The sequence below is a fragment of the Dermacentor silvarum genome, chromosome 4 (genome assembly GCF_013339745.2).
Source record: "Dermacentor silvarum isolate Dsil-2018 chromosome 4, BIME_Dsil_1.4, whole genome shotgun sequence".
Taxonomy (NCBI): domain Eukaryota; kingdom Metazoa; phylum Arthropoda; class Arachnida; order Ixodida; family Ixodidae; genus Dermacentor; species Dermacentor silvarum.
This window is the reverse complement of record NC_051157.2, coordinates 167323575-167339408: the sequence shown is the minus strand read 5'-3', so window position 1 is coordinate 167339408 and position 15834 is coordinate 167323575. Positions and strand designations below refer to the sequence as shown.

The window sequence follows — 15834 nt, the reverse complement described above, 5'->3', positions numbered from 1 at the left end:
TGTGCGAGTGAAAGCGTGCGAGTGTGAGCCGACGATGGTGGCTTGATCTCGCGGGCGGCAGAAAGGCGGGGAGGAAGTGCGCCGTCTTCCATCGCGCGCAAGTCACGGCTGGGCCATAGAGAAAGAAATTCAAGAAGAGGGGACACTCCCATAGGGCCCAGCGGCCGAATTGACTGCAGCGTGCCAAGCGGTCGGTGTCGATCACTTGCATCACTTCCGGTTTCGGTTTTGGGCGCGCGTATTTTGAACGCAAGCTAGCACGCCGACTGCGCACCCCCCCCCCCTTTCCCCCCCCCCCTTTTTTTTTTGCTCTTCGTGCAGAATCGGTTTATGATTTAGTAAAATTGATTGCGAACGATCTCGTAAAGTCCCATCGAATCTGTGCCACGTGCAATTTCACAAAGTCGACGCAAGACCTTTTGTGCAATGAGGAAATATTTATTTGGCTCTATATAAAAGCTCGTTCCGCGCTTTTTGTGCGCTCATCCAACGTTGTGACACCAGCAGGTAAGGCAGTATATATAGTTCCTGTATGAAGCTCCACCGGACGGTACCAGCTGAAAAATAAGTAAATTACAAGCATGTTACATTTGCAAGCACGTAACAGCATGTTACAAGCATGAGTCATTTGGTATTTAGACATAGGAATACTGCGAGGCGAAACGTGCGAAAGCGGTGAATGGGCGGCATTACAAACAAAAGCAATTCGCTTTTACATACATGGCGTAGAAAATACCCGACTCATCCCAAGCATATATGAAAACATCTGATTTCCAAGCGTTCCCCAATTTCCGGGCATTATTTCCTGCACTTAGGCAGCACAAATACACGAGCGACTTCGCGTTTCCAAAACTTGGCCTCGGGCGACGCGACGGTACGCGACATACACAGAGACGGACGCAACAGGCACTCAAGACAAATGCGTGGGTGCAATGCCTTTTTTTCAGTCCTTTAGAAGACGTAATTTTCGAATTACAAGTTTCTGATATGTTCGTCGTTCGCGCGTTCTGCCGCCGCCAGCAGCACACCCCATGTTATCACTCTTGGCAATCGCCCATCGCGTTTTCAACAGGCGTGAGTATCGAAAGAAAGTATATGTTGTTGCGGAGCTACAAAAAACGTCACAGACTTGTCCCTCTAAGATTCATTACACGCCAAACTAACTTTATCACCACGGCCGAGCTGCTTATCGCTAACTGCGTCACAGCGCGCTGTGCGGCCAGCGTGCCTCAAAAGTACCCCAGAAAGTAACGAAATTACTTTTCAGTAATGTCTGGCGTCAGAGAAAGCGGCACAAACTTCTCCTAGCAAGATGCACTAGACTACACACCACGGCTGAGTTCTCGCTAACTGCGACACGGCGCCCTGTGCGGCCAGTGTGGCTCAAAAACCGAAATAAGTTACAATAGTTCCCTAGAAAGCGTCGGAAACATGTCTCAGCACGATTCATTTACCCAAATTAACTGCGCCAGGGTGGCCGAGCTGTTTTCGCTAACTGCGTCTTAAGTCTCGGTCCCGTGCTGTAAGCCTAATTGCGTCGTAGACTGTGAAACAAGATTTCTCACCTTGCCGTAGTCCAATAGTGCAGTGGTGTCTTGTCACAGTGCAGAAGGAACGCAAGAATACGCCGAGAGCCCAATAAACCAGGTTACATTTAAAAAAGAAAGAAAGAATGAGACAGACGCGGTCGCCGCGCGCGAGCGCTCAAAACGCGCGCTCCAGCCATCCTCGCTGGCTTCGGGGGAGTGTCTTGCGGATGACGCATGTATCTGGCGCGACATTGACCTGCGGCTAGGTAAGGCAAGGAAAATAAAGTCGCAAAGCTTAAGTTCATTATACGCAAAACGTTTTAGTTTTCGCGGCAAAGAATTAAAAAAAATAAATGAATGCCTGTTAACTTAAGTTCACTTTCTTTTTTTTCGATGCTCGCGGCAGCTAACGTTCGGTGTCAAAAGTATAGCGTGACGTATGGTGACGTGGTTTCCTGTTGCCAGTTTTTACCGAGTGTCCCCTCTTGTTGAATTCTTTCTCTATGGCTGGGCGTTCTACTCCTGCGGCGCCTGCGTACGGCGCGGCCAAGCGCAGCCGCGCTATCTCGAAGGGGATCTGCGATGGGGACAAAGTTCGCAGAGTGCTGATAGCTTCGTGTGCGCTGTGGTCTCGCCCCTTTGTTCTCGCTGAAGCGAGAGGCAGCACGAAGGTCGATGGCTCGCTGCGGCTGCGCGCATTCTCACGCCAGCGTCTGGACAGCAACTGGCCGCGGTCTTCGAGTGAGATGTGTTCACGTTTGCTTGTGCGCGCGTGACACCGTGTTTTGTTAATTTATTTGCCAGCGAATGCCCTGAAAGTTTATACCGCTGATAAAACTACTATCTCTACTTCGTGTAGCTATCTAATAATTCGCTGTCGGAATCGATGCTTCGGGGTGAAACTGCTACTTTATTGAAATAAATTAATGTAAAGAGGGTACGCATTGTTGCGCTCTAACGTGCAATAATAACACAAAACAAAAAAGGCAGCGAGGAATCAAGTGATAACAATACAGAGAAAACCCTTGGGGAAGAATTGTTCACGAGGCTTCACACAGCTTACCGCACCACAGCACGAGTTTCGTGAATACCATGTGAATTGCGGCAGCTGTCGAAAAACTTCCTGCAAATTTCAGTTGTTGTAAACAGGAAACAGACGTTTTTTTCCGCCACAAAGAAATTTCCGAGGTTCTCAAATGAGAAACACTTAAGAATCCTAGGGACGTTGTCCCTCAAAAAAACTAAGAAAAATACAGAAACGCTCATTCGCCTCTATCAAAATTTTGTGCTTTTTTCTCTCATCTTATAAAGGTTTATCTCGAGTGAGACGAGGCTCATCTTGAATACACAATATATGAGAAACAGCTTCTTACTGTGATAGGTTCTGAGAAAACTTCTCAACGTACAGTGCTTATCGCTTCGGTTCAACTAGAACTTTGTTGCCTTCACTTCATTTACGCACAAAATTTAGATTCTGGTAGTAAACATATAGCGGCGCTCCTGGCTTATTTTGTGTTTTTCCGAGTTTGCTACACTTTATATGCGTCAGTGTGAGCAGGAAGTTTGCTAGCGAATGTACCTACCTGTTCATTGCGTCAGAACAGATGTACTAAATATGGGTTTGACAAAAACGTGGCTTCTAGTGTGCCCAACAAAGCACTGGTAATCGATGGCTTGCACAATAAGCTTGCTACCTGAAAAAGTGGGCGCTCCTTCAGGTTCTCACCATGAAAATTGGCAATAAACATTCAATACGGTACAAGTCCCGGTTTGTGAACAATTTATAGTGCCATTTCCGGCCCCTATAGCGCCTAAAACGAGGATTTAGCTACCTGTTTAACACATCTAAACCCACATTTTTAGCGCCTAAAATCCGGCCTGTAGTTACGAATAATGACGCTCAACAAACGCCTCAAGGAAACCCGTCTCGCTTCGGGTGCTGTGTGGCTACGCAACCAGCACTGGTTAACGCAAGGTAACATTTATCATCAGTTCACCACTCTAGTATCGCACTAAACGCTGAGAAAGAAATTAAACATTCGCCGTCAGCGGTCACCATTGATTATCGTCGATGAAATCAAATAGCACACAAAGCTTCGCTTACATCGATTCCCACAGTGCGTGGCATTCGCATTATTTCTTTTGATCCCATGGCCAACCATTGTAATTCTATAAGCAGCTATGTAATATTCCGTTTCCAAGACAGCTGGGCCACGTAATTTGTTAACATAGCACTGCAGCCTAACACTACCACTTTTGTCCATTCCCCTCTCTCCTCATTATTCTGATTCCTGCGCAGCCGACGGCGGCGTGTTCTTCCCGTCTCAGCTTCAGCAATCGTGCGTGAGATGAGACGCACTGGACGGGGAATGCCCAGCATGCGAAGAATCGCCGTGGGTGGCAGTGCGATCTCGTCTTTCACAGCGGAGGCAGCGCGTGGATCTTTCGGTGATCGCAACCTCCTGCGGAATGTATACGGAATGACGGAATCGTGCGGCCTAATCACCAGTCAGCCGAAGACAGGAGAGACCCAAACTGCTACTGATGTAGGCGTGCCCTTAGCCGGTGTTCAGATAAAGGTAGGCTAGTCTTTAAATATTTTCAGAAAAAAAAGCCTTCTTGCTGCATTCGGCATTCATAGTCTATAGAAAGCGGTCATTTAAATAAAAGCAGCCCTGGCACCCATCGCTAAATATAACAACCTTCGCTTATTGCGAAACATTTCCACAACTTTGCGACGATGTGGTTTTCATCAGGCAGTCCACAACGATTTATTCTGGCATAGTTGGTTTATGTATTGTGCGTAAGGCCTGAACTACGAACAGGACCAAAGGAGACAGCACGACACCGTCCTATGTGTTATGTTGCCTCGGTCATGTCATTTCTATAAATATATGGCTGTTCGCTTCAATACGTATTTATCAGTCAAGGTCAGTAGTTATGCGAGTTGGATTAGTTGGATTATTTGAACGTCCGAAGCAGCGAAGGCAGACGTAGCTATCATGATAACCAACGGTACGCTTACAACGTACGGTTGTAGTGCAAACACACACAATTTGCATGAAGTTCTCGTTCGATCTACTTTCAGCGCTAGGGTGTAGGGATTTTTAAGACGCAATCTTTCTGTCTAAAATTCGAAATCTCTTAATTAAGCGTTACATATTCTGTAATGCGAGAATATAGAACAATTTGTACTAGGTAGTGATTAGTACTAATTGCGTAGCCGCGTCCTAACCATTCCCCGACAGTGGAAACACGCGGTCATCGTACAAAACCCTGTTTTGTTAGCAGCAGCTAATATGCATGGTTGAGTATTCTATGTCGAAAATAAGAGCAATCAAGACTATGTTTGCATCCAATAAGACATAGCGGGGAGTTAAGCGAGTAGGTTGCCGCCATTGTGGCACTGTATACATTTGGTGAGGCGAATATTCAATTTAAGGGGTGTCTAAACTTATGCCTATTCTATTTGTTATGGACATTTTAGGCATTCGTAAAGCGAATACGTCTTCAAACATAGCTTTGCATTGTTAACTTAGAATTTAACTTAGAAGAAAGAATTACTTGTACTTACCTGCACAAACATATAATATAGATGAGAGAGGAAGGTTGTCCTTTTGTAGGTAAGTACAATACCAATCAGACCTCGTACAATATATTAATGGAGAGTTTACGTAAAATATTAACTTATTTACCTGCAATGAAGCGGAATGACGCCAGATAGATGGATCATGTATATTGTGATAAAGGCTCATCCAATTTTATAAGCGCGCATTCTTATACTGGAACAGCCTTCCAGAGTTTAATTCCATATAATCTATAAAAGCCGACCACCACAATGCTTGTTTCATACAACCCATTCGCATATACATTATTCGACCGTCAATGTATATTCGAATGTATCTACGTGAGGCGCCGTAAAGCAGAATGAAATCATGCGGTGATTTCTAAAACATATCACTAGCGCTTTCGCTTTTGCAATTTGATATCATGGTAACTCCAATATTATCTTAAAAACTACGAAAATTGATAAATGTCTGTTCCTTAATTCTTGGGCATTCCTGCAAAACATGCCTTACAAAAATATAGTGCTCTGCATTTACCTCCATATTATGAATCTCCTATCTGCAGTATGTCTGGCGAGACGCTGACTGCACCTTATGTATTTATTGATAGAGTGCTAGGAATTAGAACCTCGGAGAAAAAAACTTGGAGTACGCTTAAGCTTCACCATTAAGAGTGGAACTCGATGGTATTCAAAGACCCCTGGCTGCTTATCATGATTTTTTCTCTTATATTCAAATTACAATCCGACGCTATTACCATCTGTACGTTGTGTTTAAGTCGTGCTTTACGATTTTTCCTGACGGATTTTACTTTGAGAAATGAAATTTTTGGTCACTAACGCCTTGCGCCACTCGGAGGGCCCACCCGGTGGGGGTGCTTCGGGGTAATGTGGTCACCAGGCGCCGATGTTTAACGCCGACGCCGGGTTTTCTGCGACACGGGGCCCCTAACGCTATCGCGTTAAAATGCTTCCCCTTAGCATATAAACAACACGTTCCTTTCCATCCAGCAATGTTTTTGGCATAGAACCGTTTTTGACCACAGGGTAGACTTAAAGTTTCTTCAAGATGCCGGCATATTGCTGGTCATCAGCCCCCTACACTCGCAGCGCATCCTCTCTCAGGAGGCTGATGCTGCGCTAGCATTTTCGCAGAGCACATGCATCCCAGCCCTTGGGTTCAAAGGACGCTGTTGATGCATCAGTTGCTACTTTCTCCTACACGTCTTATTACATTATCCCTTCATAACAAAAGATTTCTTGTCATAGCTCACATCTCTAGTCGTTGTCATTATTTTATTACTTATTCTTACGCAAGTTACAGCGACTTATTTTAGACCTTTTACAGTCGTGTTACATGAAGCATTCACACTACATTACTCCATTTCATAAACGATTTATTGAAAACTCATGACAACGTGTGCGCCACTCTCGGGCCATATCAGGCCGTTGCGCCATAAAACCCCACACATCATCATCATCATTGCCTTTTCCCCGCGGCTTCCTTGCTGTGTTAAATTGTGTGACAAGTTGAGTATCCGTTTGCATTGCTGCTCTGTTGTATTTTTACGCTCTTACCATTGATGTTTTCCACTAATTGTTCGATAACATCGGCAATAACCTAAATTTTGCTAACCCCTGTGGTGCTTTTCATCCATTCCTTGTTGAATCAATCTTGGCACATTAACATAATTAATTGTATTCTGAACACTTTTGTTATATTATCCCCCTCGGCCATTAACTTTGTCAACTTCTACCGATATAGCTGAAAATATTTCTTGAAGCATGCCCTATTTTTCAACCTCCCCCCCCCCCCCCCAGTTACCGTACTTCACAGAACCGTACTCCTTCACATACGCTTTAGTCCCAAGTGTGCTTGCCATTGTTAAGGTTTGCACGTGTTCTGTTTGTTTACTACATCTTGTGCTTACTTTCATCACCATATTTTACGTATCGTGGTCTTCCTTATGGAACCAAGCTCATGTTTCAGCTGATATATAAAAGGAGTTTAACATCGTCGTTCATAATTTGCATTCAGACCTGCGTGCTAACATATAAACCGGCGCAATTTTCCGCCATTTCACATAAGCCATTGAATAAGAAGCTCATCAACGCTTTCTTTTCAAACTTTCGCATCTTCCGGGGGCGTCTGGTGTCTTGCGACACCACAGACCGGAGCGCATGGGGGTTTGGCCTTTCCGCGTGTACCGTGCGCGGCTTCGCTGTGACTGGGGATAAGGTGGTCCGGGGGGTTGAGCCGATGCTAAGTGCTTGAAACCTTATGGTCCCTCGGCGGAGGTAACACGCCCCTCTGGCCTCTGCTTTACGTAGACGGCAGCCCCGAACTGGCCTACCCGGGGGAAATCGGTAGTTGCCTTTCCTATCCTCCTCTCCAATCTTCGTGTTTCTATCTCACTTCCAATCTTTCCTATATTCTCGTCTCTTCCTTTCTGATTTTCCAGGCAACGACGGTTAACCTTGTGTGGGTAGCCAACCATGGTATACCATGTTTGGTTATGGCAGTAACATATAGCTGACATTTTCCAGACCTGTTTTACTCATTCTGCCGCATTCCCTTGTTGGGCTGAGTAACTTTTTGTTGTCGGTTCTTATTTTTGCTTCTCCGTGCTTCGTTGGAACGTGAATTTTCCCGGATGATCGGCAGTGATGACCAAAATAGACATGAAGCGATGTAGACATGAAATGTTATAGGCAAACATTTCTATGCTGATACATGACAGATAAAGCAAATGAGTTACAACTTGAATAATAGAGAAACAGTGTCTCACTCTTTGCCCGCCTCAATGACTGTTAAAGTGCAGACTCATTTAACGTACATTGTACGGAGCCTCATGATCTATCAGCAATTCTGATTTCAGCCCAGTCTGAGGGACAGATTATAGTATTGATTAATATAGCTCGAACAGACAAAGTAAAAGGGCAGTAGTGCCGTTGGCCCGTTGCACAACAAATGCAGTTGCCAATGCGAACTAAAGGTTTGGTAGGCCACAATCCAAAGGCATGGGCCTACTCTTCAAAGTAAATGTACTGTAAAACAAAACTTTTTTTTCGTTTTTACTACTACTACGTTTCCCTTTCTTATTTCCACGTAATCATCATCATCAGCCTATATTGTATGTCCACAGCAGGACGAAGGCCTCTCCCTGCGATCTCCAATTACCCCTGTCTTGCGCTAGAGTATTCCAACTTGCGCCTGCAAATTCTTAACTTCATCGCCCCATCTGGTTTTCTGCCGACCTCGACTGCGCTTCGCTTCTCTTGGTATCTATTCTGTAACCCTAATGGTGCATTGGTTATCCATCCTACGCATTACATGGCCTGCCCAGCTCCATTTCTTCCGCTTAATGTTAACTAGAATATCGGCTATCCCCGTTTGTTCTCTGATCCACACCACTCTCTTCCTATATCTTACCGTTCGACCTAAGATTTTTCGTTCCATTGCTCTTTGTGCGGTCCTTAACTTGTCCTCGAGCTTCTTTGTTAACCTCAAAGTTTCTGCCCCATATGTTAGCACCGGTAATTCTACCGGTGCTAACATATGGGGCAGAAACTTGGAGCAATGATTGTACACTTTTCTTTTCAACGACAGTGGTAAGCTCCCAGTCAGGATTTGGCAAAGCCCGCCGTATGCAGTCCAACCCAATTTTATTCTTCTGTAAATTTCTTTCTCATGATCAGGGTCCCCTGTAATTGACCTAGATAACGTACTCCTTTACAGACTCTAGAGGCTGGCTGGCGATCCTGAATTCTTGTTTCCTTGCCAGGCTATCGAACATTATCTTTGTCTTCTGGATATTCATCTTCAACCCAATTCTTACATTTTTTTTATTAAGGTCCTCAATCATTTGATGTAATTCGTCTCCATTGTTGCTTAATAGGACAATGTCATCTGCAAACCGAAGGTTGCTGAGATATTCGCCGTTGATCCTCACTCCTAAGCCTTCCCAGCCTAAGAGCTTGAATACTTCTTCTAGGCATGCAGTGAATAGCATTGGAGAGATTGTGTCTCCTTGTCTGACCCCTTTCTTGATAGGTAACGTTCTACTTTTCTTGTGGAGAACCAAGGTAGCTGTGGAATCCTTGTAGACATTTGCTAAGATATTTACGTATGCCTCCTGTACTCCTTGATTACGCAATGCCTCTATGACTGCTGGTATCTCTACTGAATCAAATGCCTTTTCATAATCTATGAAAGCCATATGGAGAGGTTTATTGTACTCCGCAAACTTCTCGATTGCCTGATTGATGACATGGATATGATCAATCGTAGAATATCCCTTCCTGAAGCCAGCCTGTTCTCTTGGTTGGCTGAAGTCAAGTGTTGCCCTGATTCTATTGGAAATTATCTTGGTGAATATTTCATACAATACTGAAAGCAAGCTAATTGGTCTATAATTCTTCAATTCTTTAACGTCTCTCTTCTTATGGATTAGTATAATGTTGGCGTTCTTCCAGCTCTCTGGTACACTTGAAGTTGTGAGGCATTGCGTATAAAGGGCCGCAAGCTTTTCAAGTATGAGATCTCCTCCATCTTTGAATAAATCTACTGTTATTCCATCTTCTCCAGCAGCTTTTCCCCTGATCATGTCTTTCAAGGCCCTTCTAACTTCATCGTTAGTTATAGAAGTAGCCTCTGTATCCGGTTCATCACTATTTCGAATGAAAATAGCTTAGCTGTTTTGGGCACTGTACAGGTGAGTATAGAATTTTTCCGCTGCTTTTACTATGTCATCGAAATTGTTGATGGTATTACCATGCTTATCTTTCAGCGCATACATCTTGCCTTGTCCTATGCCAAGCTTTCTTCTTACTGATTTAATGCTGCGTCCATATTTTACGGCTTCCTCAATCTTTCCCACGTTATAATTTCGAATATACCTTACTCTCTTCTTGTTGATCAGTTTTCACAGTTCAGCGATTTCCATCTGATCTCTTGAGTTGGACACTTTCATGTTTTGTCGTTTCTTTATTAGGTCCTTTGTTTCTTGGGAGAGCTTACCTACTGGTTGCCTTGGTGCCTTACCTCCCACTTCAATTGCTGCTTCTGAGACCAACCTAGTTATGGTTTCATTCATTACCTCTATGTTGTATTTATCTTTATTTTCTAAAGCTGCATATTTGGTTGCGAGCACCAGCCTGAATTGGTCTGCTTTTACCCTTACTGCCTCTAGGGTGGCCTGTTTCCTCTTTACTAATTTCACTCTTTCTCTCCTCAAATTGAGAGAAATCCTAGACCTCACTAACCTATGGTCTCTGCACTTTACCTTACCTAACACTTCTACATTCTGCACTATGCTTAGATGGGCAGAAAATATGAAATCTATTTCATTCCTTGTTTCTCCATTAGGGCTTTTCCAGGTCCATTTCCTGTTGCTGCGCTTCCTGAAGGAGGTATTCATTATTCGGAGCCCATTCCTTTCCACGAATTCTACTAACATCTCTTGCATTCCTAGAATCGATGTCGTAGTTGCCAATTGCTTGCTCACCAACTTGCTTTTTTCCCCCCTTTTGCATTGCATTGAAGTCGCACATGACTACAGTATACTGAGTTTGCACCTTTCTCATTGCTAATTCAACATCTTCAAAAAACTGTTCTATTTCTTCATCATCGTGACCAGAGGTTGGGGCGTAGGCTTGTACTACCTTCATTTTGTACTTCCTATTCAGCTTTATTAAGACGACTGCAACCTTCTCATTAATGCTGTAGTATTAATCAATGTTGCCCGCTATGTTGTTATAGACTAGAAATCCTACCCCGGATTCTCTCTTATCTGGAAGACCTCTGTAGCAGAGGACGTGGCCGTTAGTCAGCACTGTGTAAGTCTCACCAGTTCTTCTAACCTCACTAAGGCTAATAATATCCCAGGCAATGCCTGATAATTCTTCAAACAGTCCTGCTAAGCTAGTTTCACTCGAGAGGGTGCGCGTGTTGAACGTTGCCAGGTTCAGTTTCCATTGGCGGCCTGTCGTAATCAGTGACGGCCGAAGCGAAAAGCGCTGAGGCCGTCAACAGAATTTATTGCCAGGCCATCTGAAACCTCGGCAGCGTCAATAGGTGACCCGTAAAAGAGCGAGGGATTCTGGGATGCGCCGTCTGCTCGCTGTTTCCGGTTCGAGGCAGCGCAGCCGCCGGCACCGCTTCGCCGTTGAAGCCTGTTGATGCGCTTGCAGTCCGGCTTTGTCGCACTCACAGAATACCCGGTTGCAGGCGCCTAGCAAAACCATGGTCGACTGTTCAGCCGTTGGCTGCTTAAATTCAAGCGTTAACTCATGTAACTACTGCCTTGCAGCGTCCCTTGCTGAGTCAGCTGTGCACAAGCATCAGAGGCATGGATGCCACTTCCAAAACTGAACCATCAGTGAACAAAAAGAAAATGAACGTATGTCAGTGGCACTTATTTTCAGGCGACGATGAGCTTTGTGGAATTTTTCCTCAAGATATTATTTTCTCTGACATTGACTCAAGCAACAATAACTATTTCAGTACACGCATGCACATATAGAGGTAATATGGAACGTGGTTTTACGGCGCAAAATTAACTGGACACAGCGAGATACATACATAATATTCGTAACCAACTACTCCACCTTAGTTCCTTGAACACCGATAGAGATGATGCGCAGCCGTAATATGTCGGCAATATGGTCATTTCCCCATCTTGATGACAAAAAAGCGAAAACTTCCAACTACGTACTACTTGAGATGAACCTCGAGTTTCGACGAAGAAATTCCGTTGACAGCGCGCAGTTTTCAAAGATTTTCAGCACTTAATTTTTAATTACGCTAGCTGCGTCGTTACTGACGATATCGGTTGCAGCTACGATCACAGGGCAGTATTTACCAGGCTGCTATTTAGCCATCGCTCCAACACCCGATTTTTTAAGTAATGCTTCTATACACCTCATAAATTATATGACAAGATAGCTTTTTCATCTGTCTGACTGACCCGCAGGCATAGCAGTCGGTGACGGTGCGTCCAAGCAGCGGCAAATGTCGTAGAGCTAGACCTGGCAGAAACAAAAAAGGCTGCCGAAACGAAAACCAGAGTTCGTTTATGAATAAAAGCGTATCCTTGCCTTCTTGGCTCGTCATCGTTGCGCCCAGAGTGAACTGAAACCTATGGTGAATTCCAATGGCAGATTCGGAGTGGCCGACGAACTCTGCGCCGGAGCACTCCACTCCGGCGGAGGGTAACCGAAGGAAATCTGCCAATGGAACACAGGCGCTCCCTCCGGAGCAAATGGTAGGGGGCGCTAGCGCACATCCGCTTCCGGAAGCGCCCAGCATTCCTTGCGTTTCGCGCTGTTTTCCCCAACCTGTTCGGCATGAACGCGCGCGCGAGGTGTACGTGAAAAGAAGTTCCGTTTTGAATTTTTGCTTCCTTTTTGAATTTTTGCTTCCTGTGTTCCGATGGAAGTCACACCGCGTGCAAGTGTCCTCCTCTTGTCGATGGTGAACCGGGCACGTACCGACGCGGAAGGTGAGTGGATTGGCTATCGTTAAAAACGTTCCGTACACGTGGCCTGCTGTGCACGGGCTGACGCAATGTTTCTCATTGCTTTTTGCCACAGTGTGAGTGAAGTTTGTGGAACGGTAGCACGGATGCGTCTTATGTTACATTTAAGCCCCTTTTACGTCGTTTGTTGAATAACAGCTAGAAACATGATCTAACGCCATAACTTAAGTTTTATTTTCTTTCCTTGGATGTGTACCCTGTAATTCGCTGGTAACAATACTCTTGCGCAAGCCATTTTGTTATTTTATTTGCAGGTGCCTGCAAAAACAGCCGATGCAATAATGAATATTCATGAGTCGGTTACCTTGCTTGATATCCCAGTGAAAAATAGAGTTTGTTAAAAAAAAGGATGCTGTATTCTTTGTCGTTCACGTTCGATCAAATTCGTTCACGTTCTTCAGGTTCCTACTAAACTGCTTAATTATTAACATTAAAAAGAAGAGTGGCGTTAGTGCGGTGAATTCGCAGTTTCTCGGCACGGAAGCCGTTTTGCGATTGCAGCCGTCACGGTGTCGTCTCTCCTGCCGCGGTGGCTCAGCGCTGTACAGCCAAGCCCTCATTCTCATCCATTTTCAATGTCAATTTTCAGTCTCAGATCCTGGAAGCAGTGTGGACGATCTACAGCAGCATGGAGCCACGGGACCAAGCCAGAGGACCAGCCGCCGCAGTAAGCCCATTTACCGCTAATTTTCATATGACGTATCTAATTGTGGTTTTAACTTTTTCAGGTGCAGCTTGCGAATGGACGGAGGGCGAAACGAAATTGATGCTTGATTATTATGAGCAATATTTCCCCCAGGTGGGACCCATGAAGAAATTTAGAAATAAAAAGGAAATGTTTGGCCGCATCGCGGTAAACCTCAATAAAACAATGGGCATAACGAGGACCGGAGAACAATGCTGCAGTCGCTTTAAGACTGTAATTAGGCGCAAAACGTCTGCAACTACCCAAAATAAGAAGTCGGGAAATTCGCCCAGCGATGTGCCATACGACGAGGAGCTGGCCAAGATAGCTGCTCTAGACGACAGCGTTGAACCAGAGGAGTTGCGAGATGGCTACGGCGTTGTGTCTAGAAGAGATACTGGGAGTGTGTCCAGCAAAAAAGGTAGTTATAGTTCGTCAGAGGAGGCGGAGGAGACGCCGGAATTTGAAGAATCTCAAAGCTCGCAGAGTACTCAGAGTAGTTCATCGACAGGGCAGACAAACACCGCTGAAAGACAAAAAACCAGGTCCCCGCGTGTTTCCACATCAAGACTGCAAGATATGAAATTTTTTCTTGAAGAAATGAAGGAGCTGCATGCGCAGAAGGAAGCACAGAGAGCAGCACGACACGAGGAAAGAAAAAAGCAGAAAGAAGAAAGCCGGGAAGAGAAGGCGAGACAGCACAAGGAGAAAATGGCAATGCTGAGCCGTCTCCTTGGAATAACTGCGACGAGTGAAAGAGAAAATAAATAAACTGATTTTATTAACCATTTGTTTGTTCACTTCCATATAAACTTGCGAGTTTCACACGTAATGCGGTATATACATTCATACACAGTACTTGCACAGCCATATAGATATAGAAAAATAAAAACGAAAGTAACGAGGGTGGAAATGAATATCAAAAGAAGCGATCAGATTGTACACACGAATGAAATCAGCAAGGCTAGTTTTTTTTTTTTTTTTTCCACAGGACAAGTGCCTATATCAATGAAGCACTGCAGCTATGCTGCTGGAACTGGCATGCCATGAAAGCAGCAAAAGTCTCTTGTGGATTTTTTTATTGTCGCCCAAACATTTTCGCAAACACTTTATCTCGCTTCAATTCTCCGAGCTTACGCAGCGCTGAGTACTGCAGAACGACGTCGTCGACAAAACTCGCAACTTTCGCTTTCTTCTCCGGCGGCCGAAACATGACGTCGAAAACCTTTTCGTATATTCTAGCTTCTTCATCGCTTGAGTCCTCACTGGTCGATTCGGAACTAGAGCTAGAATCGTCGCTCTCCGCAAGCAGTAAAAGCGCGAGCTGACGCTGCGATGCACCACTCATGATTGCTTCCGAGCTGCGACAGGGCACGCCCGGGCTTGCCCGCGCAGCGCGAAGCGTTGGTCACGCGGTGCGCCACGTTCTGCGCACGCGCCGGGCGCTTGCGACTTCCGGTCGAATCCGCCGCGTTTCGCGGAGTAAAGAGAGCTGCTCCGTGGAGTGGATTTCGCGGCGGAGCTGCTCCAGATCTGCCAATGAAACATAGAGGGAGCACTCTCAATCTGCCAATGGAACAGACTTGCTCCGCGTGGAGCAGAAAAACTGCTACCGGAAGTGCTCCGAATCTGCCAATGGAATTCACCACTAGAAATCAGCTGCATGAATGGTACGACATTTCTGGTCGACAAAGTGGACGGAAAGCTTCGCACGACTGACAGTTGAAACCGCGTAGAAAAACACGTGCGCTAGCCGGACAAGCCGCCGATGCCGCCGCGTCGTCCGTCGAACCGGAAGCTGCTAGCAGACGGCGCGCCCCACAATTTCCTGCGATTGCGCGGCCTTTACGGGTCACTTATTAGGTGGGAGGACTTACGGAGTCGCCATCTGTCGGAAGCGACTCGCTTGAGTAGTATAAGGGATAGCGCGGCGCGCTCCTCGTAGGTTTGGCTGTTGGCGCTCAATAAAAACACCACATGGGAGTCCTCCCGGCCATCTCTGTTAGTACTCTCCAAACGAGGGAAGTTTTTTGCAGACAAAATAATAATCTTCGGTAAACAGAAAGAGCAGAATAGTTTACAGGCGCTGTCTCTTGACCGAATACGTACAGAGAACATCCACTGCGCGCGGTCGCCGTGATGGAGTCGCCCTAATCAGCTTCTTGCGCGAAAAGTAGGCAGTCGCACTATGTCAAATATGTTCTTATAGTGCATAGTCTGTATAACCAAATGCAGCATAACAGAATGAAGCTTCAATGCAGCCATCGCACGGGTTCGCATCAACCGACTGCACCTCTGCATGGATGTCTGCGCGCACAATGTCCCGCTTTCGCTGCGAGCGCGTTTTCGCAGCACAGTGCCGTGAGCTTTAGGCCGCAGCATATGAGCATTTGACAGTACACAAGCAACCATTGCTTGATGAACGCTATCAGAGCTGTTTGAAAATATTTTCGTTATAACTAGGGACTTGGACACTATATACGGCGATACGTGATGTGCCATCGCGACGATTCAATC

General features: G+C 45.5%; 1 protein-coding gene across 1 annotated transcript in view; it reads left to right on the top strand.

Moving 5' to 3' along the window:
• LOC119449029 (uncharacterized) overlaps window positions 1-15834 on the top strand; it is a 198601-nt gene that overhangs the window by 133232 nt on the left and 49535 nt on the right. The window contains exon 7 of the mRNA XM_049666616.1: window positions 13222-13299. Coding sequence (XP_049522573.1) covers window positions 13222-13299 — 78 coding nt within the window. The remainder of the gene's footprint in view (window positions 1-13221; window positions 13300-15834) is intronic.